A 24,897-nucleotide genomic window follows, 5' to 3' on the forward strand; every position below is an offset into this window, starting at 1 on the left:
GACTGGGGCTCAACCCATTTGGAGCAGGGTAGCACATCTCTCAAAGAGTGGGGGAAGTACTCAAAGAGTTCATCAGAGAGCTGAGGTGGTCAAAAGTGCTTTTATGCAGCTTAGATGTGCACAGCAATTGCCTCCATTCCTGGCAAAGGTAGATTAGCTCTGGTCTGGTCACAGGAATTAATTAATACATGAAGGCTGGATTGCTGTAACATGATCTCTGTGGGATTGCCTTGTTCAGAGGTTATGCCTGGTGCAAAGCAGAGAAGCCAAAGCTATGGGTGGTGCTTTGATTTTTTATCATGCAAACCCCAACATACTCTTCGTTTGCAGTTCAAACTGCTGATCATCGCCTTTAATGCTTGAATGGTTTATGTCCAGGATACTTAAAAGGATCACCTTCTCACAGATAAACCCACTAAATCAGGTCTTTTAGGGAGACTATGTTCTGTTATCCCACCTCTAGAAAGGATTTAGCCTGGTGTGTGTGTGTGTGTTTGTGTGTGTGTATGTGTAAGAAAAAGGCAAAGGGTATTTGTGGTGCAAGCACGCAGCTTATGAACCTCCCTGCCCCCTACTTTTCTGCCCAGTAGTGTTCTAACACCAGATGAAGGTTCTCAGTCTCTGTGTCTTAAGTGGCATTTGTCCTGCTAGTCACTTTTTATACAACACAGGATAAAAATGCGAAACCAGGTGCTGCCGTTGCCTGTCCTCCCTGCCATACCATAGGACTGTTTCCAAAATATTGGTGACAGTTACATTGAGCTTCCTAAATTATGAGACAGAAAGGCAACACAGAAATATTTTGGATACCTATTGTTCATTTTTTTGCCTTTTGGAGTGGTTGATTCAGCTGAAATGTCAATGTGTGCTCGTGATAAAGCATGAATTTTTCACCCATTAAATACTTCGCTAAACATAAACATACTTTTTTTCTTCTAAAATCTTGAAGGATGAAAATAGAGCATTTGTTTAATTGGGAATATCAGGACAAAATCTATACATGTAGTGATGTACACCAGAGCAGGGCAAGTTAAAAATTATCCCTGAAACCGTACTAGATTCAACCTCATCCTATGAGAAAACATCTCCGCAAAAATCTTTTGCAACTTTGGTGTTACATAAATGGCTCAAGACAAGGCAAGACTGCTTTCCTTGCAAAAATCATATTACCCATGGACAGCAATACTACAAGGTACAAACATGTGCCAAAATAAAAATGGGAATTTATTATTATTTTTTTCTACTAAACCAATAAACTCTCAAGCTTATCCATTGGTCATTGTAAATGATTCTACCGTTCAATCTGTACTTTCAACTCTGTAAAAAATTTAGACGCAACTCCATATAAACAAGAACACAGGGCGAGCCACTGAAAGATTCAGAGACGAGGACAGTTAGTGGTGATAAACAAAGAGAGGCCAACTTATTTTTTTTAAAAAAAAACAAGTCTTCACATAACTATATATCCAATGCTTCACTGTGAGACAAGATATTTAAATATATTCATTATGGTAAAAAGATCTACATTACTTTCACAAATTTGGGTCTGTACAAATTGCAGCAGTATTTCCTGATTAAGTTATGAAGGATCAAGTCAGATATAACTGTTAAATACTGGAATTTGACGGAGACTCTAAAAACATTACCGAGCGGTAGTACATGCACATGATGCAAGGAAAAAGGGGAAGATTTATAGACTCCGTGCAAATGGGACAGGACAAACTGTTACGGTCAGTAAACGTGCGTCGGACAATTTTAAACTTTACAAGAAGTCTTGCAGGGTTACTTTCATGAAGACGAAGAAATTCAGAAGCACATTCCCCTCTCAAAACAAAACAAACAAAAACCCTGACCACCCACAAAATGAGCGAAAGAAAAGGACACCAGTCTTCATTTGGCCTCTTGAGCTTTCTTGGCATTCTGTTTTTCTTTTGCCTAGAAGGTAAAGTCAGACAGAGAAAGCATGCTGCACTGTTATAACAGGCCAGGTATTTTTTTTCCTTCTGTAACTCAAAATATACAAAACTCTGCATTATCTCTTCAATCACTGAATATACAAGCAACTGCATTCTACAACAGATGCAGTTTGATACAGACAGAACTTTGGAAACCGATATATAATCACAAATCAGTCCAGAAGAGCTTACAACATTTACTCTCAAGTAGATGTACATAGGACTAAAACTCAGTATCTATCATTGTACTCATTGTACATCTAGAGCACATGGGAAGAACATGTGCAAGGCAATTTTAGAACAATAATCTAAATCGGGTCAGCTGAATCACCGAACAGTTTAATAGCCCTGCAGGGGACAGGCTGAGGGTTACTTTATTGATTAAACGTGCTTGGAATTAGGCCACACCGGCAAATCTATGCTACAACTGGAACCAGAGCACTGAGGAAATAGCAAAATGCCATGAAGTCAATATAATCAGAATAGATGCTACAGAAGCCGAAGCTTACAGTTTGCTAGGGGTTTAGTGAGAAATACAAGAGAAAGAGTGCCATCTAGGTGTATGTGCTTCAGATACTCTCTTCTCTAAACAAAAAAGTCTACAGGTTTCACGATTCTGCTTCTACTGATTACTCTGACATTTTCCACTAATGTTCAGGTGTGTGCTGCACAACACATACACACAAACAGCCTGCCTATTAAGTTATTTCAGGCTGAGAGCACAACACTTACCTTTTCTACAAGTGGGATTAGCTGCTGGTGTTCTGCTAAAGTCTTTAACAATTCCATAATGAATGGCAGGTAGTTATGTTTTCTTCTAATGTTTTCAATCTACAAGCATAGGTGAGACATTAAAGAAATTAGCATTAAATCCCATCATGTGCACACACCGCAAAGCCAGGTTTCCACCTCATTGCATTAGCAAATACATACAATAAACTTTGTCAATAAGCATTTGAGCAAAATCACTATCTCCCTTGTGCAAGTCTTTTATTATATTTTGGAGAGGGGAGAGAGAGAAGAGAGAAATTTTGGCTGGGGGATGCAACATACTGCTGCTGATGATTATGGGATGACTGGTGCAGACTGCTTTTTATTTTCTGTGCCAGCTTAAATGTGATTGTTTTCTCAAGCATTTGGGGGGTCATTAGTTGTTCAGTTGAGGGTTGATTTATGCAGCCTCCCTGTAGTTTTAAAAAACTTGATGGCATTAAAAAAAAAAAAGCTGCTTAGTTATTATTGTTGTGCTCTGAAATGTAACTTCATCCTGAGATGAAAAGCAAGTTAGAAATGTTTTAAAAGCAAAATCAGTTTCTCTAACACTTTGCCCTCTTAACCCCCTTGGGTTGTGAAAGAGTAAAATTTACCAGTTGCTGGAGAGTAGAAGCTTTTAGAGGCTTCCAGCCTGAATAAAACTTGTGTGGACAAGATTTGGAATGTAAGTGTTTCAAGAGGCAAGATAAAGGTTTCTATAGTTCACCAGTTCTCCAAATTCTGTAGTTTTCCTTTCTTCAGAAGGAAGTCACTATTGAAATTATGCAGTCATTAGTTGTCTGCAAAAAGCAGACAGGAGCTAACTTTAGATAGTCTACCTTCATGGAAAAAAATGGGAAGCTCAATGTGCATGCCAAATCATTAAGTATTTGCTGTTATGGCCTACAGCTCACAGCATTATTCTCTTAGTACAAAAGAGCCACAATAAAAATCGGAACAATACAATTACTAAAACGTTATCCTAACAGAAGATAGGAAGCATGCATTAAAAAACTCTGTTTTTATGAAAATCTTGAGTTTTAAACCCAAACAAAATGAAGATTTACAGATTTTTATAATTATTTTAATTGTATCAACCTTTTTGCAAGTAGCCAACAGCTAATTTGGGAAAAACGTATTAGGTTCAGATTATGGTCTCAGTATAAGAAAAACAAAATATCGGTGTGTGTGTGTGTTCAATGTTAGCCCTACTCGGAGTAGATTCACCAATGTTAATACGCATGGCCAACTTGGGCTCATTAAATTTTGAATAGGACTTATGTCAGACCAAAGTTTAGAACAGCCGAACAGAAAGCCCTACTGCAATCTTGTGTATGTCTACTGAGAAATAAGTCCTATTGAGTTCAGTGGAGCTTATGCCCATGCTATACCCATGTAAAGGACTACAGCTTCAGTTGTTATATACAGTGGTACCTCGGGTTAAGTACTTAATTCGTTCCGGAGTTCCATTCTTAACCTGAAATTGTTCTTAACATGAAGCACCACTTTAGCTAATGGGGCCTCCTGTTGCGCCGCTGCTGCACGATTTCTGTTCTCATCCTGAAGCAAAGTTCTTAACCCGAGGTAATATTTCTGGGTTAGCGGAGTCTGTAACCTGAAGTGTATGTAACCTGAAGCGTATGTAACCCGAGGTACCACTGTATAGACAACCACATTGGCCTGATGTGCCCTCGTGGGATGTTAGTTAGCCTGCAGAAAACCACAGCGTCTGATGTCAGAACAGATCCGAGCCAGGGATAGGCAATATCATCAGCGAAAGAATATTACGATGAATATTCACCGTTTTTGTCCTTTTAAGTAATAAATGGCTGTGCAGGTATGTTTGATGGGGTGATGGTGCTGCATTCAACAAGTTAAGAAGCCCAAGGGTAAATTAAGAGTTTTCTGCCACATGTTTCAAACATCATAATGGGATTTACTTCAGCCATTCCGACAAGGCTCTTAAGGTAATCTAGCTGGCAAATTAAGTCAATTATCATTAGTCTGTATAAAAGCCTGCAACTTGTAGTGCTTTGGGCAGTGAAAAAAGACTGTGCAGAGTAAGAAAGGCCTTTGATGCATCACTATAGTAAAAATGTATCTGAACAGAGCAGAAGATATGCAGCCCTCAAAGTCTTTTTGGCAGCCCTCAGCAACATCTGACACCTCCCTGCCCCAGCCCTCATGCAGCCTTCCCGTAGCTGGGTAAGCGAGGCACTGGGCTTTGGGAAGGAGGCCTGAGGGCTCTAGGACCTTGCCAGAGCCTTCTGCCTCCTTCTTAAAGCTCGCTGCTTTTCAGGGTTTGGGAAGGCAGAACAAGAGCTGTGTGTTTGTGTGTGTCAAATTTTGGCCTCTGCGTGTGCCAAGGGAGTGTGAGGCTTGGAGGTTCCGTGTTGAAGTACTCCCGTGGCCGCCCTGATCTCAGAAATCCACACACTATGCTATGTAACATTACAATCACACTAAGAAGCAAACTGTGACGGAAGCAACACACAAAAAAGTTAGATCAGAGTTGCAGCAGGTACAGATCCCGCTGTAACCAGTTTAACCTGCAAATAATTGTTCCTGCAAGTAGTCCTCTGCACGCGAAGTGTTAATGTCGGATTACGAAGCTTGCCCCTTCCATTCCATGAACAGACGGGAAATTGTGTTCCAATTAATGGAACAAGAGCTACACATCTTCCAACGTGAGTACCTCTTAAAGTGTCCAGTTATCTGTGGGAGCCAAATGGCTGCACTAATGTCTGTGCCAGTTTATGTAACAAGCCACAGAACAGAGACCACAGAGCAAGTTGCGGGGGGAGGGGTGTCTTTTATTAGAAAGATCAAATGTTAAAAATTACGAAGTGATCTGAAACAAAGGAGGAGTTTTAAACAGGAACTAGAATTAGGATTACAAGCCATCTGACCTTGTTGGAGGGATCAGGTTGCACAGCCCCCTAGAATCAAGGTAGAAAAGAAATTTCAACAAGGCATGGGGGTGGCGGGGATAAAAACCAGCCATGAAATTATAAAGAACTTAAGAGTGAAAGGCCTCTTTCCATCTCCAGTATCATCAGACCCCATAGGTCCCTTCGAGGGCAGGACACTGGCGACGCAGACCAAACTTGCCATTCAATAACTGGAGGTAAATTTGGAAAGGGTCAGTTCAGGTGATACACTGCGGCACTGAACAGAATCCCAAGGCTTTGGTATCACGTTCCCTCAGAACCTTTCTTGCTTTCAAAAGGAATGCTCACACTTTATGGTTCACATCAAATTTTTTTGCACTGAATCATAGAAATGTAGAGTTGGAAGGGTCCCTCAGGAATAATTTAGTCCAATGCAGGAATCTCAACTAAAGCATCCATGGCAGATGACCATCCAACCTTTGCTTAAAAATGCCTGGGCTTTGTGTAAGAGGACTGTGTAACTGCTTTGAAATGTGAAAGAAGCATAAATGAAACGCCTCTCCTTTACAAAATGTGGATTATTAATTCAGTTCTCCAAGATGCGTTGTTTTTCTTCTTCTCCTCCTGCTTGCCTTCTTACAGCCAGTCATTTGATAGGCTCTACTCGTCAATGGCTCTGGCTGTCATCATCTCTGGTTCCACCTACTATTGGTCTTCCTGCCTTCCGCCCTCTCCGTCCCAGTGGGCACCAGAAAATACTGATTACTTCTGAAATGTTTGGCATCTGAGATCACAAGCCGTCTCTCTTCCCGTCTACCCCACAGTGATTTTCAAAACTGGGGAACCCTGCAGGTCCTCAGAAGTTGACCGCGAGCTCCTCAAGGTGAAAGTAAGTGATGATGGGAAAACATCCCTGAAAGAAAGCGTGCCCATCACTACCCATCTGCTCCCCTAATGCAGCCACAGTATACTTTTAGATATGTGAGAACTAACAGGACTGGGGCCAGCAGCCCAAGTAAACTGATTATGCTTCTTGTCACCTCAGGAACTCTCAGGGCTTCCTTAATGGAAACATCAGTGTGCAAAGGGATTCCCATAAGAAGCAAGTCTGAAACCACTCCTTGGGGCAACACACATTTATTTAGAATAAGCTGTTTTCTACTCTTCTGTTTCCAGAGGCAGCTAGCCAGCCCTCAACCCTGCACACAAAGGCTCATTAGTTTTTTGCTCTGAGCACCAGATGAAGAACCAATTATTTGAAAAGGCATAGCGTGTTGACATTTCTTCACCAGCTTGTGTCACATTCTGTGGGACCAACACAGCCATGGAGTATAATGTTTCTCCATTTCTTTCAGCTCAGAAACCACGTTAGCACCCCCTTTTTAAAAACCATTCTGAGCATGCACAGCACATACCTTGTATCTTTTCAATTTTTGGTTTTCTTCGTCAATTAACATCTGATATTTTGCAACTTCTGACTGAATAGAACTTAGTATATTACTGCTCTGGTCTGTATCCATGGGCTCTTCCTATTGGGAAAAACAATTTATTAACTTGCATGTTAGTGTTTCTAGCACAATGTCATCCAGTCAAGATTCATAGAGATAAAATATTGTGATGGGATGGTGAGCTGCTTGTGCGTAAAATCCTGATCCCTCAGAGTTTGGCTAAGTCCCCAAACCTCTGTCTGTGATGGAGCTCCTTAAGCATGGCTCCATCAATCGCTCGTTGAATCGGACAGTGGGCGTTTACGGAACTTCTTCCAGCATAAAAGCTCCTTAACGGAAACGCGTCTTCTGGACTCTCGGCGTGACAGTTTCCGCCGAGGAGTGGGTGTCCCTACGGGAGGTCCTGAAACCTCCCCACTGTTCTCGCTTGAAGTGTCTCTGAGCCCTCCCTCCGACTCACTTTCCCTTGGAACTCCACTTCTCCCCCTGCTGGTCCCCTCCTCCGCGGAGTGGTCTCTCTCACCCTCCATGAGCCCTTTCACCTCCTTCGTCTCAGATGACAGTTCCCTGACATCCACCTCCCCTCCAGGGCCCCCTTCACCCCCTTCCCTCCCCTCCTCTGCGGGAGGCGAGGGAACAAAACCCCTGAAGGAACCTCCCTCATCTTCCGAAGTTTCGAACACTTCCCTCCACCTTTTGCTGTTTCCGGTTTCCAAGTACTCCTCCTCCTCGGAGTCTGTACCTCCTTCCAACTCCGATTCCCTGAATCCCTCCAGTTCCTCCTCATCGTCGGTGGTGCCAAAGTACTCCCTCCGGAACCTCGCTACTGGCTGAGGTTTCCTGGGGAACCTTTGGTGGAACGTTTCGATCAAGACCTCGTCATGGACCTCCTCTGCCTTCACCCAGGTGTTTTCCGACTCCGGTTCCCCTTCCCACGCGACCAAATACTCCACCTGATTACCCTTCCACCTGGAGTCGATGATTTCCGCCACATAGTTGCGGCTTTCCCTTTCTTCTATGACTGGCCCCCGTGTGGATACCCCTTCACCTTCCCCCCTGTATGGTGACAGTAATGACCTGTGGAATACTGGGTGCAGTTTCATGTGGTTCGGTAACCGGAGTCTGAAAGCCACTGGGTTGACCTGTTGGATGACCTCAAATGGTCCCAATCTTTTGGGTCTCAATTTCTTGCAACCCCCCTTGAACGGCAATCCTTGGGTAGATAGCCAGACCCGACTCCCCACCCTAATTGTTTCACCTTCCCTTCTGCTCTTGTCTGCCTGCCTCTTATATTCTTCTTTGGCCCTTTCTAAGTTGCATTGGAGTTGACGATGGATCGCTTCCATTTCCTCTACAAAAAGTTCAGCGGCCGGAACACTCCATCTCTCTCCTCCTTCCCCTGGAAACGCCCTGGGGTGGCACCCATAATTAGCCAAAAAGGGGCTCATCCCAGTGGACACATTCTCTGCATTATTGTAAGCAAATTCCGCTAGTGCCAACTTTTCGACCCAATCGTTTTCTCTGTCATTGACATAACACCTCAGGTATTGTTGAAGGATACCGTTTGCCCTCTCCGCCTGCCCATTGGTCTCAGGGTGCCTGGCAGTCGAAAAGTTGACCTCTACGTGCAACAAGCTCATAAGCTTCCTCCAGAATCTGGACGTGAACTGTTTCCCTCTGTCGGAAACTAGCCTCAAGGGGGCGCCATGCAGCCTAAAAATATGTTCTACAAACAATTTCGCTGTCTCTTCCGCCGTGACTGCATGTGAGCAAGCTACAAAGTGACCCATCTTAGTTAACTGGTCTACTACGACTAGTATGGCGGTTTTCCCCTGGGATTTGGGCAGATCAGTCATAAAATCTATCGACACCGCCTCCCACGGTCGTTCTGGTGTGGGTAACGGTTCTAATAACCCCGCTGGTGCCCGCCTTTCTCCTTTGGCTCTCTGGCATTGGTCACACCTTCTCACATACTCCCGTACATCCTCCCTCACCTTGGGCCACCAAAACTCCCTGGTCACCAACCACATGGTCTTGTGTTGCCCAAAATGCCCCGCTGTGGGATTGTCGTGCAGCTGTTTGAGTACTCTCCCCCTCAATTCCCCTTCGGGTATATATAGCGCCCCTTTGTAATACAATGCCCCGTTTCTTTCTTCAAAACCTCCGGGGTCTTCTCCCTCTCTCCTTAAACCTCTGAGCTTATCCTGGGCGTACTCATCATTTACCGTTCCCTCTACCAGTTCTCTTTGCCGCACCCAGGCCGCACCACACACCCAGTGGTCCTCTGGGATAATATGTCTCTCTTCTGGCGCTCCCTCTCCCTCCAAATATTCAGGTTTGCGAGAGAGAGCGTCCGCTCTGATGTTTTCTGGACCTGGCACATAGCAGATTTCAAAATGGAATTTGGAGAACTCCTGGGCCCATCTCACTTGGCGTTGGTTGAGCACTCGTGCCGTTCTCCAATACTCCAAATTCTTGTGGTCCGTACACACTTGCACCTTATGCTGTGCGCCAATTAGTAAGTGTCTCCATCTCCGGAACGCTTCGTGAATGGCGAGTAGTTCTCGGTCATATACCGTGTAGTTCCTCTCGGATTTGTTCAGCTTACGCGAAAAGAAGGCACACGGTCTCCATTCCGACTCATTGCTCCCTGGCTGAAGCAGCACCGCCCCCACCGCCCGGTCTGAGGCATCAGTTTCCACTCTCATGGGTTTTTGTAAATCCACATGCAGGAGCTGTTCTTCCGAAGCGAATGCCCTTTTCAATTCCTCAAAAGCGTGCTCCGCCTCCGCCGTCCAAACGAATTTCTTCTTGCTGCTTAGACAGTCCGTGATGGGAGCCGTTAAGTGGGCAAAGTTCTTGATGAATTTACGGTAAAAGTTCCCAAACCCTAAGAACCTTTGCACATCTTTTTTCGTTTTCGGTGTCTTCCATTCCAGCACCGCCTGGACCTTGCCTGGATCCATGGCTAATCCCTTGTCTGATAGGCGGTACCCCAGGAATTCCACCTCCTTGGTGTGGAACTGACACTTCTCCAATTTCACCCACAACTGGTTTGCTTGCAGCTGGCTCAGCACTTCCCTGACATCCTTTACATGCTGCTCCTCATTCTCTGAATATATCAGCACGTCATCGAGGAATGCCACGCAATTCTTGTAGAGCAAAGGTCCCAGTACATGGTTCATGAGCGATTGAAAACAGGCGGAGCCTGCTTGTAATCCAAAGGGCATAACAAGATATTCGAAAGCCCCTAGGGGGGTGAACATCGTTGTCTTCCATTCATCCCCCTTCTTTATTCGTATCAGGTTGTACGCTCCTCTCAGGTCCAGTTTCGTGAATATCTTTCCCTTCCTCACCCTGGTCAAAATGTCATCAATCCTGGGCATGGGGAAAGTCACTGGTTCTGACACGGCATTCAGCCGCCGGTAGTCCACGACCAATCTCGGTTTATCCGTGTTTTTTTTGTCCACAAAAAACACTGGGCTGCCCCCCACCGCTCTGGACTCTCTGATGAAACCTCTCTTCAGGTTTTTGTCAATAAACTCCCTCAACTCCTGCATTTCCCTGTCTGACATGGCGTACAGCTTGCCCACGGGGAGCTGGGCCCCAGGGACCAGGTTAATTTGGCAGTCAAAGTCTCTATGCGGTGGTAGTTTATCTGCTTCCCTTTCGCTGAAGACCTTGCTCAGGTCAGCGTATTGTTTGGGCACCTTCCCTTTGTCCGCCACTTCCGTCCCTGCTAGGGAGGCTTTTGCCCCTTCTGGCACCTTTCCCTCTTTGCAGTGTTCCAGGCAATGTGCTGACCCAAAGGAGACCACTCTCTGATGCCAGCCCACTAGCGGGTCATGCAACGCTAGCCAGCTCATTCCCAAAATGACTGGCGCCCCTCCCAGGGTGGCTACATTGAACGCTATCCTTTCGGTGTGCCTTGCCACCCTCATAACCATTGGGACGGTCTGTAGGCTAACTTCTCCCCCCAACAGCTCCCTCCCATCTATCGTGGTGACCTGCAGGGGGTTGCTTAAAGGGAGTGTCTGTATCTGGTGTTCAGCTGCAAACTCCTTGCTCATAAAATTACAGGAGCTGCCTGAGTCCAACAGCGCTTTGGTCTTTAGTGGGTATCCGTTTGCCAGCTCTAGCAACACCTCTATTACTAGGGCTGGTCTTGGAGATTCCGGAGTGGGCACTTTTACTGCTCCTTGGCCTGTCTGCAGTGCCCTGACAGTGGCAGACAGGCGTTGGCTTTTACTGGCTCCTGGACTTCCTCCTCCTTCCCCCCAACAGCTCCCGCCATCCCTTGCCATTCCTTTCTTTGCGGGCAGACTCTGGCAAAGTGACCTGGCTGCTGGCAGAGATAACATTTCTTGGCGCTCTTTCCCTCCTTCTTCCTCCCTTCACTGGGATTTGAAACTGCGCGCGCGCGCGCTGTTCCAACTTCCATCGGCTCCCCGGGCGGGAAACTTGGTTCTGGAATCTCTGGAATGCGGAAATCCCTCCAACGCTCTCCTTTCCCCTCCTGCTTCTCCAAGGCTCTTGCCTCCTGGCGCGCTCCAATGGTCAGCGCTGATTTGGTCAGCTGGTCCATAGACTCCGCCCTGGGCGCCCGGGAAAGTTCGTCTTTCACCGCCGAAGAAAGCCCCTCTTCAAAGAGCATTTGAATGGGTTCCGCCGATAAGTCCCACCCCAATTTATGTATCAACATTGTAAACTCAGTCCAGTACTCACGAACCGGTCGGCTCCCCTGTTTGCAAGCCATCAATTGCCTGCGCACCAGTCCCTGTTCAATCTCGCTGGAAAACATCAAATCCATGGCGCGAAAAAACTTCCTCGCGTCCTTCAGCATGTCACTATTCCCTGCCATCAGGGGCCTCACCCAGTCTCTCGCCCCCCCTTCGAGATGGCCAATCACAAACGCCACTCGCGATGCCTCATCGGGAAAGTCGTTAAACTGCAGTTCGAGAGCATACTGCATCTCTGTCCTAAAGGCTTGGTAGTTCCTGGGGTCCCCCCCAAACTTCTGCACCATTCCTGGCATCTTTCTTGCTAGTGTAGCGCCTTTTGCCTTTTCTGCATCCTGCGCCCTCCTTTCTTCTAGCCTCGCCGTTTGCATTGCTAGCTGGAGTTCCAACACTCTGTACCTTTCTTCCAGACTTGGACTTTCTCCAGCTCCTGCTGCTCCTCCGGCTCCGGCTGGGTTGCTCATGATGCCTCTCTGCACAAGCTGCTTTCAGGGACTGTCCGATTGCTGTGATGGGATGGTGAGCTGCTTGTGCGTAAAATCCTGATCCCTCAGAGTTTGGCTAAGTCCCCAAACCTCTGTCTGTGATGGAGCTCCTTAAGCATGGCTCCATCAATCGCTCGTTGAATCGGACAGTGGGCGTTTACGGAACTTCTTCCAGCATAAAAGCTCCTTAACGGAAACGCGTCTTCTGGACTCTCGGCGTGACAGTTTCCGCCGAGGAGTGGGTGTCCCTACGGGAGGTCCTGAAACCTCCCCACTGTTCTCGCTTGAAGTGTCTCTGAGCCCTCCCTCCGACTCACTTTCCCTTGGAACTCCACTTCTCCCCCTGCTGGTCCCCTCCTCCGCGGAGTGGTCTCTCTCACCCTCCATGAGCCCTTTCACCTCCTTCGTCTCAGATGACAGTTCCCTGACAAATATCATACAGCGGACAAAGAACCAAAGCTTGACTCACTAGTCTCATTTGCATGTATCTCCAGTGCAAATTATCATACAATGTTCTAGTCTGTCCTGTAGTGATTAAAAGTGCTTGCTAAAGTACTTTTATTTGCTAGTACCATTTGCTTGCCTCTTGATAAAGGAGATCAGAAATAATAAAAAGCTGGAAGAAATGCAGAATAATTTAAGCTTGCTTCGTTTTTGTCGCCCCCCACCTCCGTGTGTCTGCATTTCCTACAATTGCTTTTGTGCCTACCTCTACAACAACCATACTGGCTTAAAAAAAGTAAAAGAGAGCTGGGGTTTTCAGCCTATGTACAGAAGTCTAGATGCTATACAGTTGTTCAGAAAGGAAAAGAAAGTGGTAGTGAAAGAGAACCAATTAATATTGCCCAACCTTTTCTTTTTGAAACAAAAAATTACACTTGTATCCCACTCTTACATGATACTCTGAGTTGATTCCTGTTGTGATTTATTAGCTGCTTAGCTTCAGGAATGCTGCAACACCAGGTGATCCCAGGGCAATTTACTAACTAAGGCTTACGATGCAACCAAGTTATCGAAACAACCTATTTGATTAGCAGAATACCTCAGCAAGTTGTCTCTGCAACTCTGCAATTTTCTGTTCATATATCATTTTTCTGTCAGACACAATTGCCATCAAGTTAAACCTTATTTCGCCTTCACTGTACCTACAAAATAAAAACAGAGTTGTCACATACTGCCATCACTGTATCAGGAGTCTCATAGCTATTGATAAGCTTCAGACACTTCTGCATTAAGAACAAAGCGCACTAAACATTGCCCACCAATTAACAATGGCAAATGCAGCGACCAGCAACAGAAGTGGAGAGTGATAACACTCTGTTCTCTCATTATGCCCTGATTTTAACGTATGTGTCAAGTTAAGAATAGTGCAAGATGATTCCAGTTACCTTGCGAACACAGTTTAACCATGTTTGTAAGCAAATTTTGCCAAATTTACAGCCTGGTATTTTGATTTCTCTACAGGACAATCTAATCAAGTTTAATCCAAGTGGGGGAGAAAACAGTATTGTATGGGGCACAGAAATTCTCAACAGTCATTCCTAGGCTGAGTGTCAGCACAGGACAATCTCAGAAATTCTACTAACGCTGCTGTCCTGGTCCCTGTTTCTGGCACCCCCATGAGTCCTGGATGGCCACTGCTGTAACTGCTCAAATAAAAGATGACCCTTCTCAGTAGAACCACGAAGACAAAACAATTCCCCCCCCCCCCAAAAAAATCCAGATCTTTTGGAAGCCAACAAATGGGTAGGGGGGGAAAGGCCAAGCTGGAATTGCTCCAGCCAGCAATCTAAAAGTTCAAGTCTAAAAACAGTTAATTCCAGTTTCACCATGAAAACAGTTAATTATATGTTTACTTTTGTATTCGTTTTTCTATGACGGGCCTTACAGCACTGATCCAGTCATCTTGATTGCATACTCCTAAATGGGAAATACATAAGAAGTACAAGTTAATTTTCTTGCAAGTTACAAGTTTATAGGACTGTAAGCTTCAGAAACACAATACCTGCTGATGAAGTCAAACTTTTTTTTTTACTATCTAGCCAAGATACATTTGTTGAAAGAGAGTAGCCAGATTGTTGCAGCTCAAGAGTTGGCTATTGGGTTGTTGTTTTTATTTTGATTATGTATTTTGTGGTTTTATATTTTGATTTTATTCTGTGAACCGCTCTGAGACCTCTGGGTATAGGGTGGTATATAAATTCAATAAATAAATAATAATAAATAAATAAATAGTCTGCTGAGGTTGTTTTGGTGCATTGAGGAGAACACATTTCTTGATCATAGGCAGCTCCTATAAATCTGAGGGAAAGTATACTGATTTTAAACTAATATTTAGATTCCAGGGATGCTGTATAATCACGTATATCATTTCTAAAACAATAAAATCACGCTTTTAAAGGTAAACCTTCTGATCGGCAAGCCCTAGGCTCTGTGGATTAAGGAATTAATAGAGTAAGATAACTGCATTTAAATTATAAATACTACTGAGATCAGCAATGTGGTTCTAACATTGGAAATACATTGGTTTGATATTGTAAATTTGGTAGTGATGTATTTAAAGGAAGGTAAGGCTCTCTAACGGGATGTGGGTGGCGCTGTGGGTTAAACCACAGAGCCTAGGGCTTGCTGATCAGAAGGTCGCGGTTCGAATCCCTGCGACGGGGTGAGCTCCCATTGCTCGGTCCCTGCTCCTGCCAACCTAGCAGTTCGAAAGCACCTCAAAGTGCAAGTAGATAAATAGGTACCGCTCTGGCGGGGAGGTAAATGGCGTTTCTGTGCACTGCTCTGGTTTGCCAGAAGCGGCTTAGTCATTTTGACAGGTAATTCAGACTGAAGCCCACCAGCTGGTCCTGTCTTCTACCCTTGCTACCTTATGTATTTTGTATACACCCGGTATACTTTGAATGACATTCAGGCAGGAAATTATACAGGTGAAATGTGAGAGTTACCTAAATCTATTGGGCCTTCTCTTAGACCATCCAGTTCATATAATCTTCCATGCACAGGAACATAGCTGACAAAGTGAAAAGCATCTTCTTCTTTTGCCGTCGACTTTGCATCAAACTCAAACATTTGTTGTCTAGAGGTTAAATTAGAGACAAGCGTGGATGTTAAAGCAAAAGCATCTCTGGAAACTGTATCCGAAAGGCTTCAAATTTCTTGTTACCTGGCAAAACTGTTGTGGACTTGTCGAATCACCTCAGAGTTACTTAATGCCAGGCCCTTCATCTAAAATTAAAATGAGACATTTGTTCAACTAACGACTCAGGCTTAAGATGCTTTTTTAAAAAATAAAAAATAGAGAGAGAATAGAATAATTGGACGTACTGCTGCATCAAAGCTTTGTGAAAATTCTTTAAATTCCGACAGCGTTTCTCCTAAATGGACGTCTTGATGGGTGCAGTTTAATAGCACACTTACTATAGCCTGAGTTGCACAGGCGTTATTTATTACCTGTTAAAAAGAAACAAAGTGAAAATTCAGAAATAATTGAATACAAGACAAATTATAAAATGAGTTATAGTAGCCTCAAGTTTACCCACTATGGCCATTGGGTTGGATCCAGGCTACTTGGGGTGAAACTCAGCTTATGGAACAATCTGTTGGAGGAAGAGTGGGAAGTGATTTTCATCAATTCCTCCTGCAGTTTCCTGAAAAGCTTCTCTGGCAAGTCAGTGAACTCTCTGGAACAATGTGGAAGGTGGGCAAGACTGGACTATGCTTTAAGTTTAAAGTAAGAGCCCCTTCTTCTACATCAGTATGCTCCCAACCCCATATCCACTGCAGGAAGGTAAAATGCCTTTGACACCCAATGACTTATTTTGCAGCTTTGTTTAGAGAAACAAATTAAACCTGCTTTATTGCCCTGACACTGAAACATGTGAGTTACAGGCTCAAGGACAATAGGAGTTAGTTAAATTGGGTGGGAGTTTTTTTTAAATGAGGTATCCCATTTTTATAAATGGAAGAAATTAATACATTCCTTTTTACTAGAATGGGCCAGAATGCACAGAGCTACTTTAGACATACCCCACAATTATACAAAAAGACAGAGAGCATCTAGATAGGTATTCCTAGGTTGAACTTTCCTCTTAGATTTTGTTTAATAATGACTAATGCTTTTTGGAGATTAACAGCAGTGAAGGAATAAAGGAGGTCTTTCCCACTTTTTACACAAAAAGTAACTTATAGCAGAATCATGTGTATGTCAACTCAGAAATAAGCATTATCGAGTTAACTTGGACTTTACTCCCCGGCAAATGGGTCTATGATTGAAGCCGTAAGGAGAAAGTAATATAATCAAAAGCAGCAGCAGTGAAGTTTAAAATGGACCGCATAACCACGGTACCATCTGAATGGTCATCAATGGAACAACCATGAGAAAATACCTGCAGTCCTTTAAAAAAAAACACTACAAAGAAAAATAAAGAACTTAAAATACTGATGCCTAAATGATATGAACATTTTCAACATACAGAGATGAGACTGACATACTCATAATTACGAAAGGAGGAGGACAAGCTGAGTGACAGCAAGTCAGATCTGAGAAGGTTCATAGTTGAGAAGCTGACACACACTAAGAGATTGGCTTTCCATAAAGTATCTTTCTGGTCAGATATCTGTCACACTTAGAACACCTGAGTTTTTCTATTTAAAAAGCTTTCTCATGTACACTAGCAAATTAATATAAGAAGCTATTCAAACAAAGTTAAAAATAGCCAAGTTTAAAAAATAAAATAAGCTGTTTTGATTCATGTGATTAGCCCCCACCCCAATCCATTGTACTGTGGTTTTATGATTAACAGTACACGGGTAAAAAACCCCCACTATTAATCTACTCTGACACAATAGCAAAGCTAGGAATTTAGAGTTAAGGCAGAAATTGCACCCTTACCTCACCTTATTGTGCCTAGGTATCCTAGCTCATATAGGGTGATCCAGAGTTCTGAGGCCCCAAAATACAGGACCGTATCATATCTAGGCATAACAAGGAGGCCAAATTTTACAAGTGTGCATACGAAGCTGGCCACATTGACAAACATGCAGACAACTTTATCGTGTGATTATCCAAGAAGGGCTCAAGAGCTACAATCTCTATTAACAGGCCATCAATTTTATTTCATTTGTTTCATCACCAATCTGGATGTTATTACAGAAATTACTTGGTTATCACATTAAGATATTTATTTATTTATTTTTAAATTGTCTGTAAAGCTTGATTGATTGGTTTTAAAATTTAGATGAGATCAAGCAGTAGGAATGCAAAAAGTATTGCATGGGTACCTACTCCTGTAGAAATCCCTTTTAGAATATTATTTTGGTGCCATCAAGTGTCAGTTCTCTGAACTGCTAGCCTAAGAGTATTTCCCCACAACATCCTTCAAAATACAAGAATTGACATAGTAGTTCACTGGAAGGCACAGCCTTCCAAGAATAATGCCTACCATTTTATCTTCAAGACCCAGCAAATGCAAAATCCCTATTAAATAAAGTTAGCTCTAATCTGAAAGTCACTTTTGAGTCTGCATTTTTCATTCCTAAATTTAATATATGAACTGGCTTTTCTCTCTCAGTAATGAGATTTGCTAAATCAGGGCTAAACTCAACATACTAGGAATAAAAAAAGGAGGGGAACTGGAGTGCAAGTGGTCAGAAGATGAAGTATGCCCAGAAGCTGAGATTTATTTAAGTATGACTAAATAAAAAGGTAAATGACCCCTGACAGTTAAGTACAGTCAGGAACGACTCTGGGGTTACAGCGCTCATCTCGCTTTACTGGCCGAGGGAGCCGGCATTTGTCTGCAGTTTTTCCGGGTCATGTGGTAAACGCTGCTGGAGCGGTACCTATTTATCTACTTGCACTTTGACGTGCTTTCAAACTGCTAGGTTGGCAGGAGCTGGGACTGAGCAACAGGCGCTCACCCCGTCGAGGGGATTCAAACCACTGACCTTCCGAATGGCAAGCCCTAGGCTCAGCGGTTTAGACCACGGTGCCATAGAATATATCAATACACATTTTCTTTGATGAACTCTCACCACAATGCCAGGTTTTTGGAAACTGAACTTAAACTTTTCTTACACTTCCCCTCCCAAAAGACATTTGCATAGAATTGACTTCATGCAAGGACTTCCACTTGGCTCTGAAGTCCTCTTCTCCAAAAAAATATTTTCTAGGGGTCCCCACCACTGGACCAGAATTGCAGCAGGGGCTGCAGAGCAAAAGGAAAGGAATGGGAAGTTCTACTGCCAAGTGGCATTCCTTGCTCAACCCCCAAATTTCTAAATAAATCTGCCTCAAACTATGCTTGTTTTATATGATGTAATTTTACCAGTCACACAATGAAACTGGAAAGGAGCAACAATGATTTTTTTTTTTGCTATTCCACCAACTATTTGTACAAGGGTAAGAATCCTGTGAACTCCACAACCCACCCCACCAAGATGTTGTTGGACTCTGGTCAGTCCCAGACAGCCTGGTGAATGTTAAGGAATGTTAGGAGCTGCAGTCAAACAACATCTGGAGGGCTATGGGTTCCCCATTCCTGAACCACTATGATACTGTGCTTGTACACATGCAGACAAGAACAACAGAATGGTAGGGAGATGGTCCCCTCTTCTAAGATAGATGATAGGGTTGCTGGTGGAAGGTCCCAATGCTTTTACCTATCAGAATTCCATTCTACCATAAAATATTCCAGGACAGAACACTACTTTCTTATACATCACTTTACTTTGGACTTTTAAAATAAATGTGTATCCCCCCCAGGGAAAACTGGATTTTCCCATCATAGGAACAGCTTTCAAGCTCTCCGCCTTGCTTATGGGGCTCTGGGAATATCTTGTGTGGGCTCTGGAGGCAAGATCTCACATTGCCGTCCAATATCCCTGTAAGCAAGGCAGAGCACTTAAAAGCTATTTCCATGCCAGTAGAACCCTGCATAACAAGAGCTTTTAAGCTCCCTTTTACTGAAACCCTTTTGTGGGCTCTGGAGGCTTTCGTGAGATCTGGCACCAGCTCTGGAAGGTAAGATTCCCTGTGTGGAAGTGATTCCAGGGGGTTGTTTTGACAATATGCCATTTTGGCTTTATGCACTACTCTCAGAATACAACCCCTGTGCAAGGTCGTCCCTACTGTAATAATATGTTAACAGCCATCAAAAAGTCAATCTCAACTTTCTGGGGAAAAAGAACTGCCCCTCCCCATCAGAGTGGTTTTTCAGGATTTGAGACCTAACCACAACGTATGAACTCACTAAACTCATCAGAAAGAAATTTATAGCAAAACAAGTTTACTGGAAAATGGGCGAGTTATATCTTATTTTGGAATGAGAAAGTAAGATATGATCTAAAGTCATGCTCATTATTTACTTAGGTTGAATGATTTTTTTAAAAATGTGAATTCATTTATCTTTCATCATATATACACGCATACATGTATGTTTGTTTACTGCTCTTTTGTGTAACAAATGTTTATAATGATGATATTGTCCTGTCTGCAATTTAAGATACGGTAGAAGGTCTGCTTCAGTGTCCACCATCAAAGGCAAACAGGCTGGTGAACACACAAATTAGAGCCTTCTCTGCAATGACCCTGAAATTATGGAACACAATCCTGACAGGGATCAGGCAGCCCCCCCCCCCCGTATTTAATGTGGGATCATCAGTTGTAATAGTAAACTGGAATATTGTTGAGCTACTGCTGTTTTATGCTGATCATATCAGTGCTGTTGATTGTTGTTTAAATGTTTTATGAATGTGGATATGCATTTTGAAATGCTGCAAGCTGCTTTGTGAGGAATATCCTCAAAGTGGAGACTAAGTTTCCCAATGTTTGTTAAGATTCCCTTAAAGCAGAATCCTTTGCATGCTTACTCAGAACTGCCAGAGATATATGAGATTTACTTCCGAGAAAATCTGCAAAGATTGCAGCCCATGAATTATTCTTGACTACACTTGTAAAAGGCAAGTGTCGCATCTTTGGAAATATTAAATTTGAATGCACATAAAACAAAGTTGCTTTGCCCATGATAATTTTTATTATTCACTGAACAACCTGTTCTGCCAGACTGCCTTACTATTTAAACTATGTCACAATGTTTCAAAGTTGTATTATTTTCACTTGCTGCATCTAATTAGGAGGCGTCACAGATAATCTTTTAACTTACTATACCTGTTTAGCAAAAAATATAGTATCTAATCTGGAGTCCTGAACAACAGAGCCAGCTGGTTCTTCTCCTGGTTGCCACTTGAACAGAAAAATTAATCCATGAACTGGCCTACATAAAAAGGGGCACAAAAAGAAAACAAGCAAGAAAACCCAGTAAAGCATTATCACAACATGTCAAAAGTTAAAACACTAAACATCCTTACTGGAAACAAATTCAATAAACCTAACTGAACACATAGTTTTTTTAATGGTACACTTGAACAATAAGGTGTAAAATTTTGTTTAGTAAGCCCTACTGTGCCTGAGGTATGTGCTGGTGCATGCAGTCCGCGTGTTGACATGTTAACTCTTCTCTTCAATCAAACATGTGAATAAAGCATGACAGAGATAGCTTAGCATTATGTCTGAACCCGAGGCAGAGGTTTGTTTTGTTGTAAGAAGCCACAATCTCTACCCAGGCTTAAGCCATAGCTGGTTGATGGTTTAACAACCAAGGGTAAAAAACCAACCACTACCCTGGGCTCCTACATCACTTCTACATATCCCTGTTGTGCTTTCCTTGCTTGCAAGAAGTAAGTGTTTCTGCTGTGTGTACAGTATCATTTGCTAAACCAGATGTGGCTTAGTATCAAATATGAACAGAGAAATTTTTTACTTTTAACCCAACCAACACTTAAAAGCTCAGGACAGGAACTGCCCAGGATCAGTAAGAAAAGAAATGCATGCCTTTCCAAAAAAATAATTGCACGATGCCACTCCCAGCTTCCTCCATTGTTCACTTTAATTTATGAATGGAACAACACAACTCTGTAAGTGTGCACTATTATACCTGACGGATTTTTTAGCAATAAGAATTGGGGTTGGGGGAAAGAGAAGTAAATTATTTAGAATTAAACTTACTTTAATTTCTCAAAGTTCTCTGGCTCCAAACTCCATATTTCCTCTACTTGCGCGCCTCTACAACCTGTAGTAGCAGAGATAATTATTATAATTATTGTAATTATTCATGCTTAGAAAGTTTGCTTTACAGGAAAAACAGAAAGTAAAACCTGACACCTCTTTCGAAACAACTTAATTTTGTTTCAATATACAGAAATAACTTCCACCCCTTCTATTGCATTTTATAATAAATTGGTCCATGATATATGAAAACCATGATGGCATGGAAATCATGCCAAATTTACGTATTTACAAACCTTATAAAAACAAGTTGCTAAAAATGGATGTCTCAGAATGTCCACAGTGCCACAAATATGTGGGATACTAAAAATGTGGTGTCTGAGAATTTGGATAAAGAAGACTCATGACACTAATATTGCAAATATCTGTTTAAATTGTAAACACATACCTGGTGGGGCAAGTTACCAACCATGGTGCTAAAATAACCAATAGTTTCTCTATGCACATGACAAAAAAGGTTTAGTAGTAGTAGTTACAAGGGATATTTCTTTTACTTCAGGCACTTAATTATTAAACAAGTGAAAGTTGTGCCTTACTTATTGAAGCAATGTTTTTTATTAATTCACAATCCTAAACCATGGTTTAATTTAGGCTTAGAAAGGTATTCCAATATATATGATTCAGGAAGAAAATGTGCAATGAAAGAACTGGCAAAGGTGAACAATGTGCATTAGGAATGCTCTGAAGCAGAAATTATTTTTAATGAATGTGTGCAGAACTCAGAGATGAGACCTTGTGTACCTGTCAGCATGTTTAATGACTCAGCTTCCCCAGAGCAAAAAACGAATAATAGCAAGCTACATTACATCTACCAGATAGGATGATAGCAAAGTCATCTGACAGAAATTTTATTATCATTATTTGTTAATCTGAATAGCTCCTTTCTTTCAAGGATCTGAGACAGATGCTTTAGCCTCAAATCAAAGCAAATCATAAAGACAGATTAAGATTAGACAGATGGACAGTAAGTTGTCTAAAGTGGTCCATCCACAACCACTTCACTCATCAAATTGCAAAAGATGCAACAAAATGTAAATTCAATAAGGAGACACAACCAACTCCACCTCCCTATCAAGCACATTCCTATGACACATGCTTGTAAATGCCCACTTGAGATCAGTAGTGAGAAACCTCTGGCTTGTGGGTTAACTAGGCCCACAATGTCTCCATTTGGCCAAGCCATACTCCCCTGCCCTACAACGGACATTATACACAGTATCATGTTTGGGGCAGAGAAATATGTACCTGGGTCAAAAGGAGGCTTAGACCTATGTCTAAATTGTGTTAAATGCACACACACAAGCCACCAACACAATTGACCTGAGTCTGCAAATACAGGGACACATACAGGGCAGTGGCTGGCTACAACTCTTTCGAAAACAAAGCTTGATGGCAAACCTTCTGTGGTGCAAAAAAAATGGCCCATAGCCACACACAAAACCAGAAACCAGAATAATGCTATGAAGCAGTTCTACACAAGCCCTTGAACCCAGGCTCAGCCCAAGTCCAACACCATGGAAGATATCTATTAGCATATAGACATATGAATAGGGCCAACGGCAGGTACATCAGGGTGTGACTTTGCTTGGCTTTCCAACCAGCCATGCTATCGTAACCAGGGCACGATCTAGTCTGGGGACTGAGCTTGTTCTCTCCTGCCCTGGAGGGGTAGGACCTGAACCAGAGACTTCAAGTTACAAGAGATGAGAACTTTACGGCAGTAACGGACACCCTCGGGAGGTTGTGGACCCCTCCTTCATTGGAGGTTTTAAAGGAGAGGTTGGATGGCCACCTGCTATGGATGCTTTAGCTGAGATCAGGGGTGCCAACTTGAATAAAACACTGGGAAGTCCCAGGTATGCCCCACCCTGCATAAGCGACCACAAGACGCAGCACATGCACACCTTTGTATGGCAAAGCCCATCATCTTTAAAGGGGGGGGCCTGGACCCCTCAAATATTTTATAGAAGGAGGGGAGGGGGCTTAAGGGACCTCGGCCCCTAGGAGTTGGCGCCTATGGTTGAGATTCCTGCATTGTAGAGGCTACCAGGAGATGATGCTTCCTTTCCACGAGTCTATAAAATTAGCCGGGCAGAATGACAACGCAAAAGCATGCGAGCCTTTCACGTACTTCATTCAGGGCCAGATTTAGGTTTGATGAGGCCCTAAGCTACTGAAGGTAATGGGGCCCTTTATATGTCCAGTTGTCCTTTGTCAACAACAAATTGTCGCTGTTTTTAGGGAGCAGGCTAGCAGGCATAGCTGCCAACTTTTCCCTTTTCTTGTGAGGAATCCTATTCGGAATTAGGGATTTTCCCTTTAAAAAACGTTGGCAGCTATGCTAGCAGGCTTACATCATAGGAGCCTACACAACACAAAACGCTGTTGCTGCATGTAGGTTTTATTTTATTTGTTTTGTATCTTATATTTTGGAAATGTACATAGGTTCCCCCCTATCATTTTTTCTGGGGAGCCCCCAAGAGAGTGGGGCCCTCAGCTATAGCTTGTTTAGCTTAGACGTAGATCCGGCACCGACTTCATTGCAACCCAACCCGCCTGCCTCGTGCCAGCTAAACGAAAACCCTGCTTCCCGCCGGATGAGAGAGGCGCTCTGCACACGCCTCGGAGGCGCCGTAGTGAGGACTTCTAAACACAAAGAGAAAGAGAGAGGAAGCTGGCTTTCCCAACTAAGGCGCTCTGCACATGGCAAGAGACTACGTTTCCTCCAGCAAATAAAAGCGAGCTGGGAAAATCCTAGCCTCCCCGCCTCGCCCACCCGCCTCCCCGCGAAGTGGGCCGCCGCCAAGCCTCACCGAAGCCCTTGATGAGCTCCGTGAAGACGCCCGGGTCGCTCTCCATGAGGCACCACTCGCCGGCGCTGCCTCCTCCCGCCATGGCGCTGGAGCCGCCGCAACTGCCTCCCCCGGGCGGGCCCCGTTCGCTCGCGTTCTCTCTCGCTCCGTCCGCCTGACGCGACAACCCGTTCCTACTATTATTATTGTTATCGTTGCTGTTAAAAAAAATTCTCTCTCTCCTCACGCCGCCCTCGAACGCCCGCAAAGCAGCGCACGCGCGGCTCCCTTCCCGGCAACCTCTGCGGCAAGGGCCGCTTCGACGTCCGTCGCCCAGGCAAGTGTCTCCTTCGTCTCTATGGTGAAAGGGGAAGGGAGGAAAGCCAACCACCGAGATTGTAGAAGACCGCTGCTGCGCACGCGCAGAGAGAGTCACGTGAAAAGGGGAACCCGTTCGTTCTAGCCCCGCGTCTCTATCGTCCCCACTGCGCCGTGTCCATGCATTTGGGTTTCGCGGTCGATTCGGCCGGCGACCGGAAGTCCCTCTGCGCGTGCGTAGGAATCTGCCACTTACTGAATAGGGGTGGTCGCCAGTTCGTGGAATGGTGGCGCCTTTCCGCCAGGCATCCAGTCTCCCTGCCTAACCACCTTTCCTTGTGGAAACATCATTATTCGATTATGATTCTGTATTTAGTTATTCCCTT

General features: G+C 43.8%; 1 protein-coding gene across 4 annotated transcripts; it reads right to left on the bottom strand.

Moving 5' to 3' along the window:
- Positions 1-943: 943 nt before the first annotated feature.
- UCHL5 (ubiquitin C-terminal hydrolase L5) lies at positions 944-24,735 on the bottom strand. 4 transcript variants are annotated; one of them, XM_083620345.1, is made up of 12 exons: positions 24,215-24,661; positions 21,342-21,405; positions 20,445-20,550; positions 15,602-15,727; positions 15,441-15,502; positions 15,223-15,353; positions 14,128-14,191; positions 13,314-13,416; positions 7,015-7,128; positions 5,618-5,647; positions 2,688-2,786; positions 944-1,935 (listed from the first exon to the last, which is right to left on the bottom strand). In XM_083620345.1, exons 1-12 carry the CDS (start codon positions 24,294-24,296, stop codon positions 1,891-1,893), a joined length of 1,026 nt encoding a protein of 341 aa, XP_083476471.1. In that variant the 5' UTR covers positions 24,297-24,661; the 3' UTR covers positions 944-1,890. The 4 variants fall into 4 exon arrangements, with proteins under 4 accessions (XP_083476471.1, XP_083476473.1, XP_083476474.1 ...); XM_083620347.1 differs by lacking the exon at positions 5,618-5,647 and adding an exon at positions 17,174-17,251 and having other exon boundaries at positions 24,215-24,539; XM_083620348.1 differs by lacking the exon at positions 5,618-5,647 and having other exon boundaries at positions 24,441-24,735.
- Between the last annotated feature and the right edge of the window lie 162 nt (positions 24,736-24,897).

Source organism: Podarcis filfolensis (assembly GCF_964270895.1).
Source record: "Podarcis filfolensis genome assembly, chromosome: 6".
Taxonomy (NCBI): Eukaryota; Metazoa; Chordata; class Lepidosauria; order Squamata; family Lacertidae; genus Podarcis; species Podarcis filfolensis.

What these genes read in the sequence shown, in the direction of transcription:
- UCHL5 (XM_083620345.1), bottom strand. Translation starts at nt 24,296, where the DNA reads ATGGCGGGAGGAGGCAGCGCCGGCGAGTGGTGCCTCATGGAGAGCGAC. An exon ending in GGAGCTCATCAAGGGCTTCG is followed by an intron (nt 21,406 to 24,214) that starts GTGAGGCTTGGC and finishes CTGCTACTACAG; the next exon opens with GTTGTAGAGGCGCGCAAGTA. An exon ending in AGAAGGCCCAATAGATTTAG is followed by an intron (nt 14,192 to 15,222) that starts GTAACTCTCACA and finishes TTTCCCATTTAG; the next exon opens with GAGTATGCAATCAAGATGAC.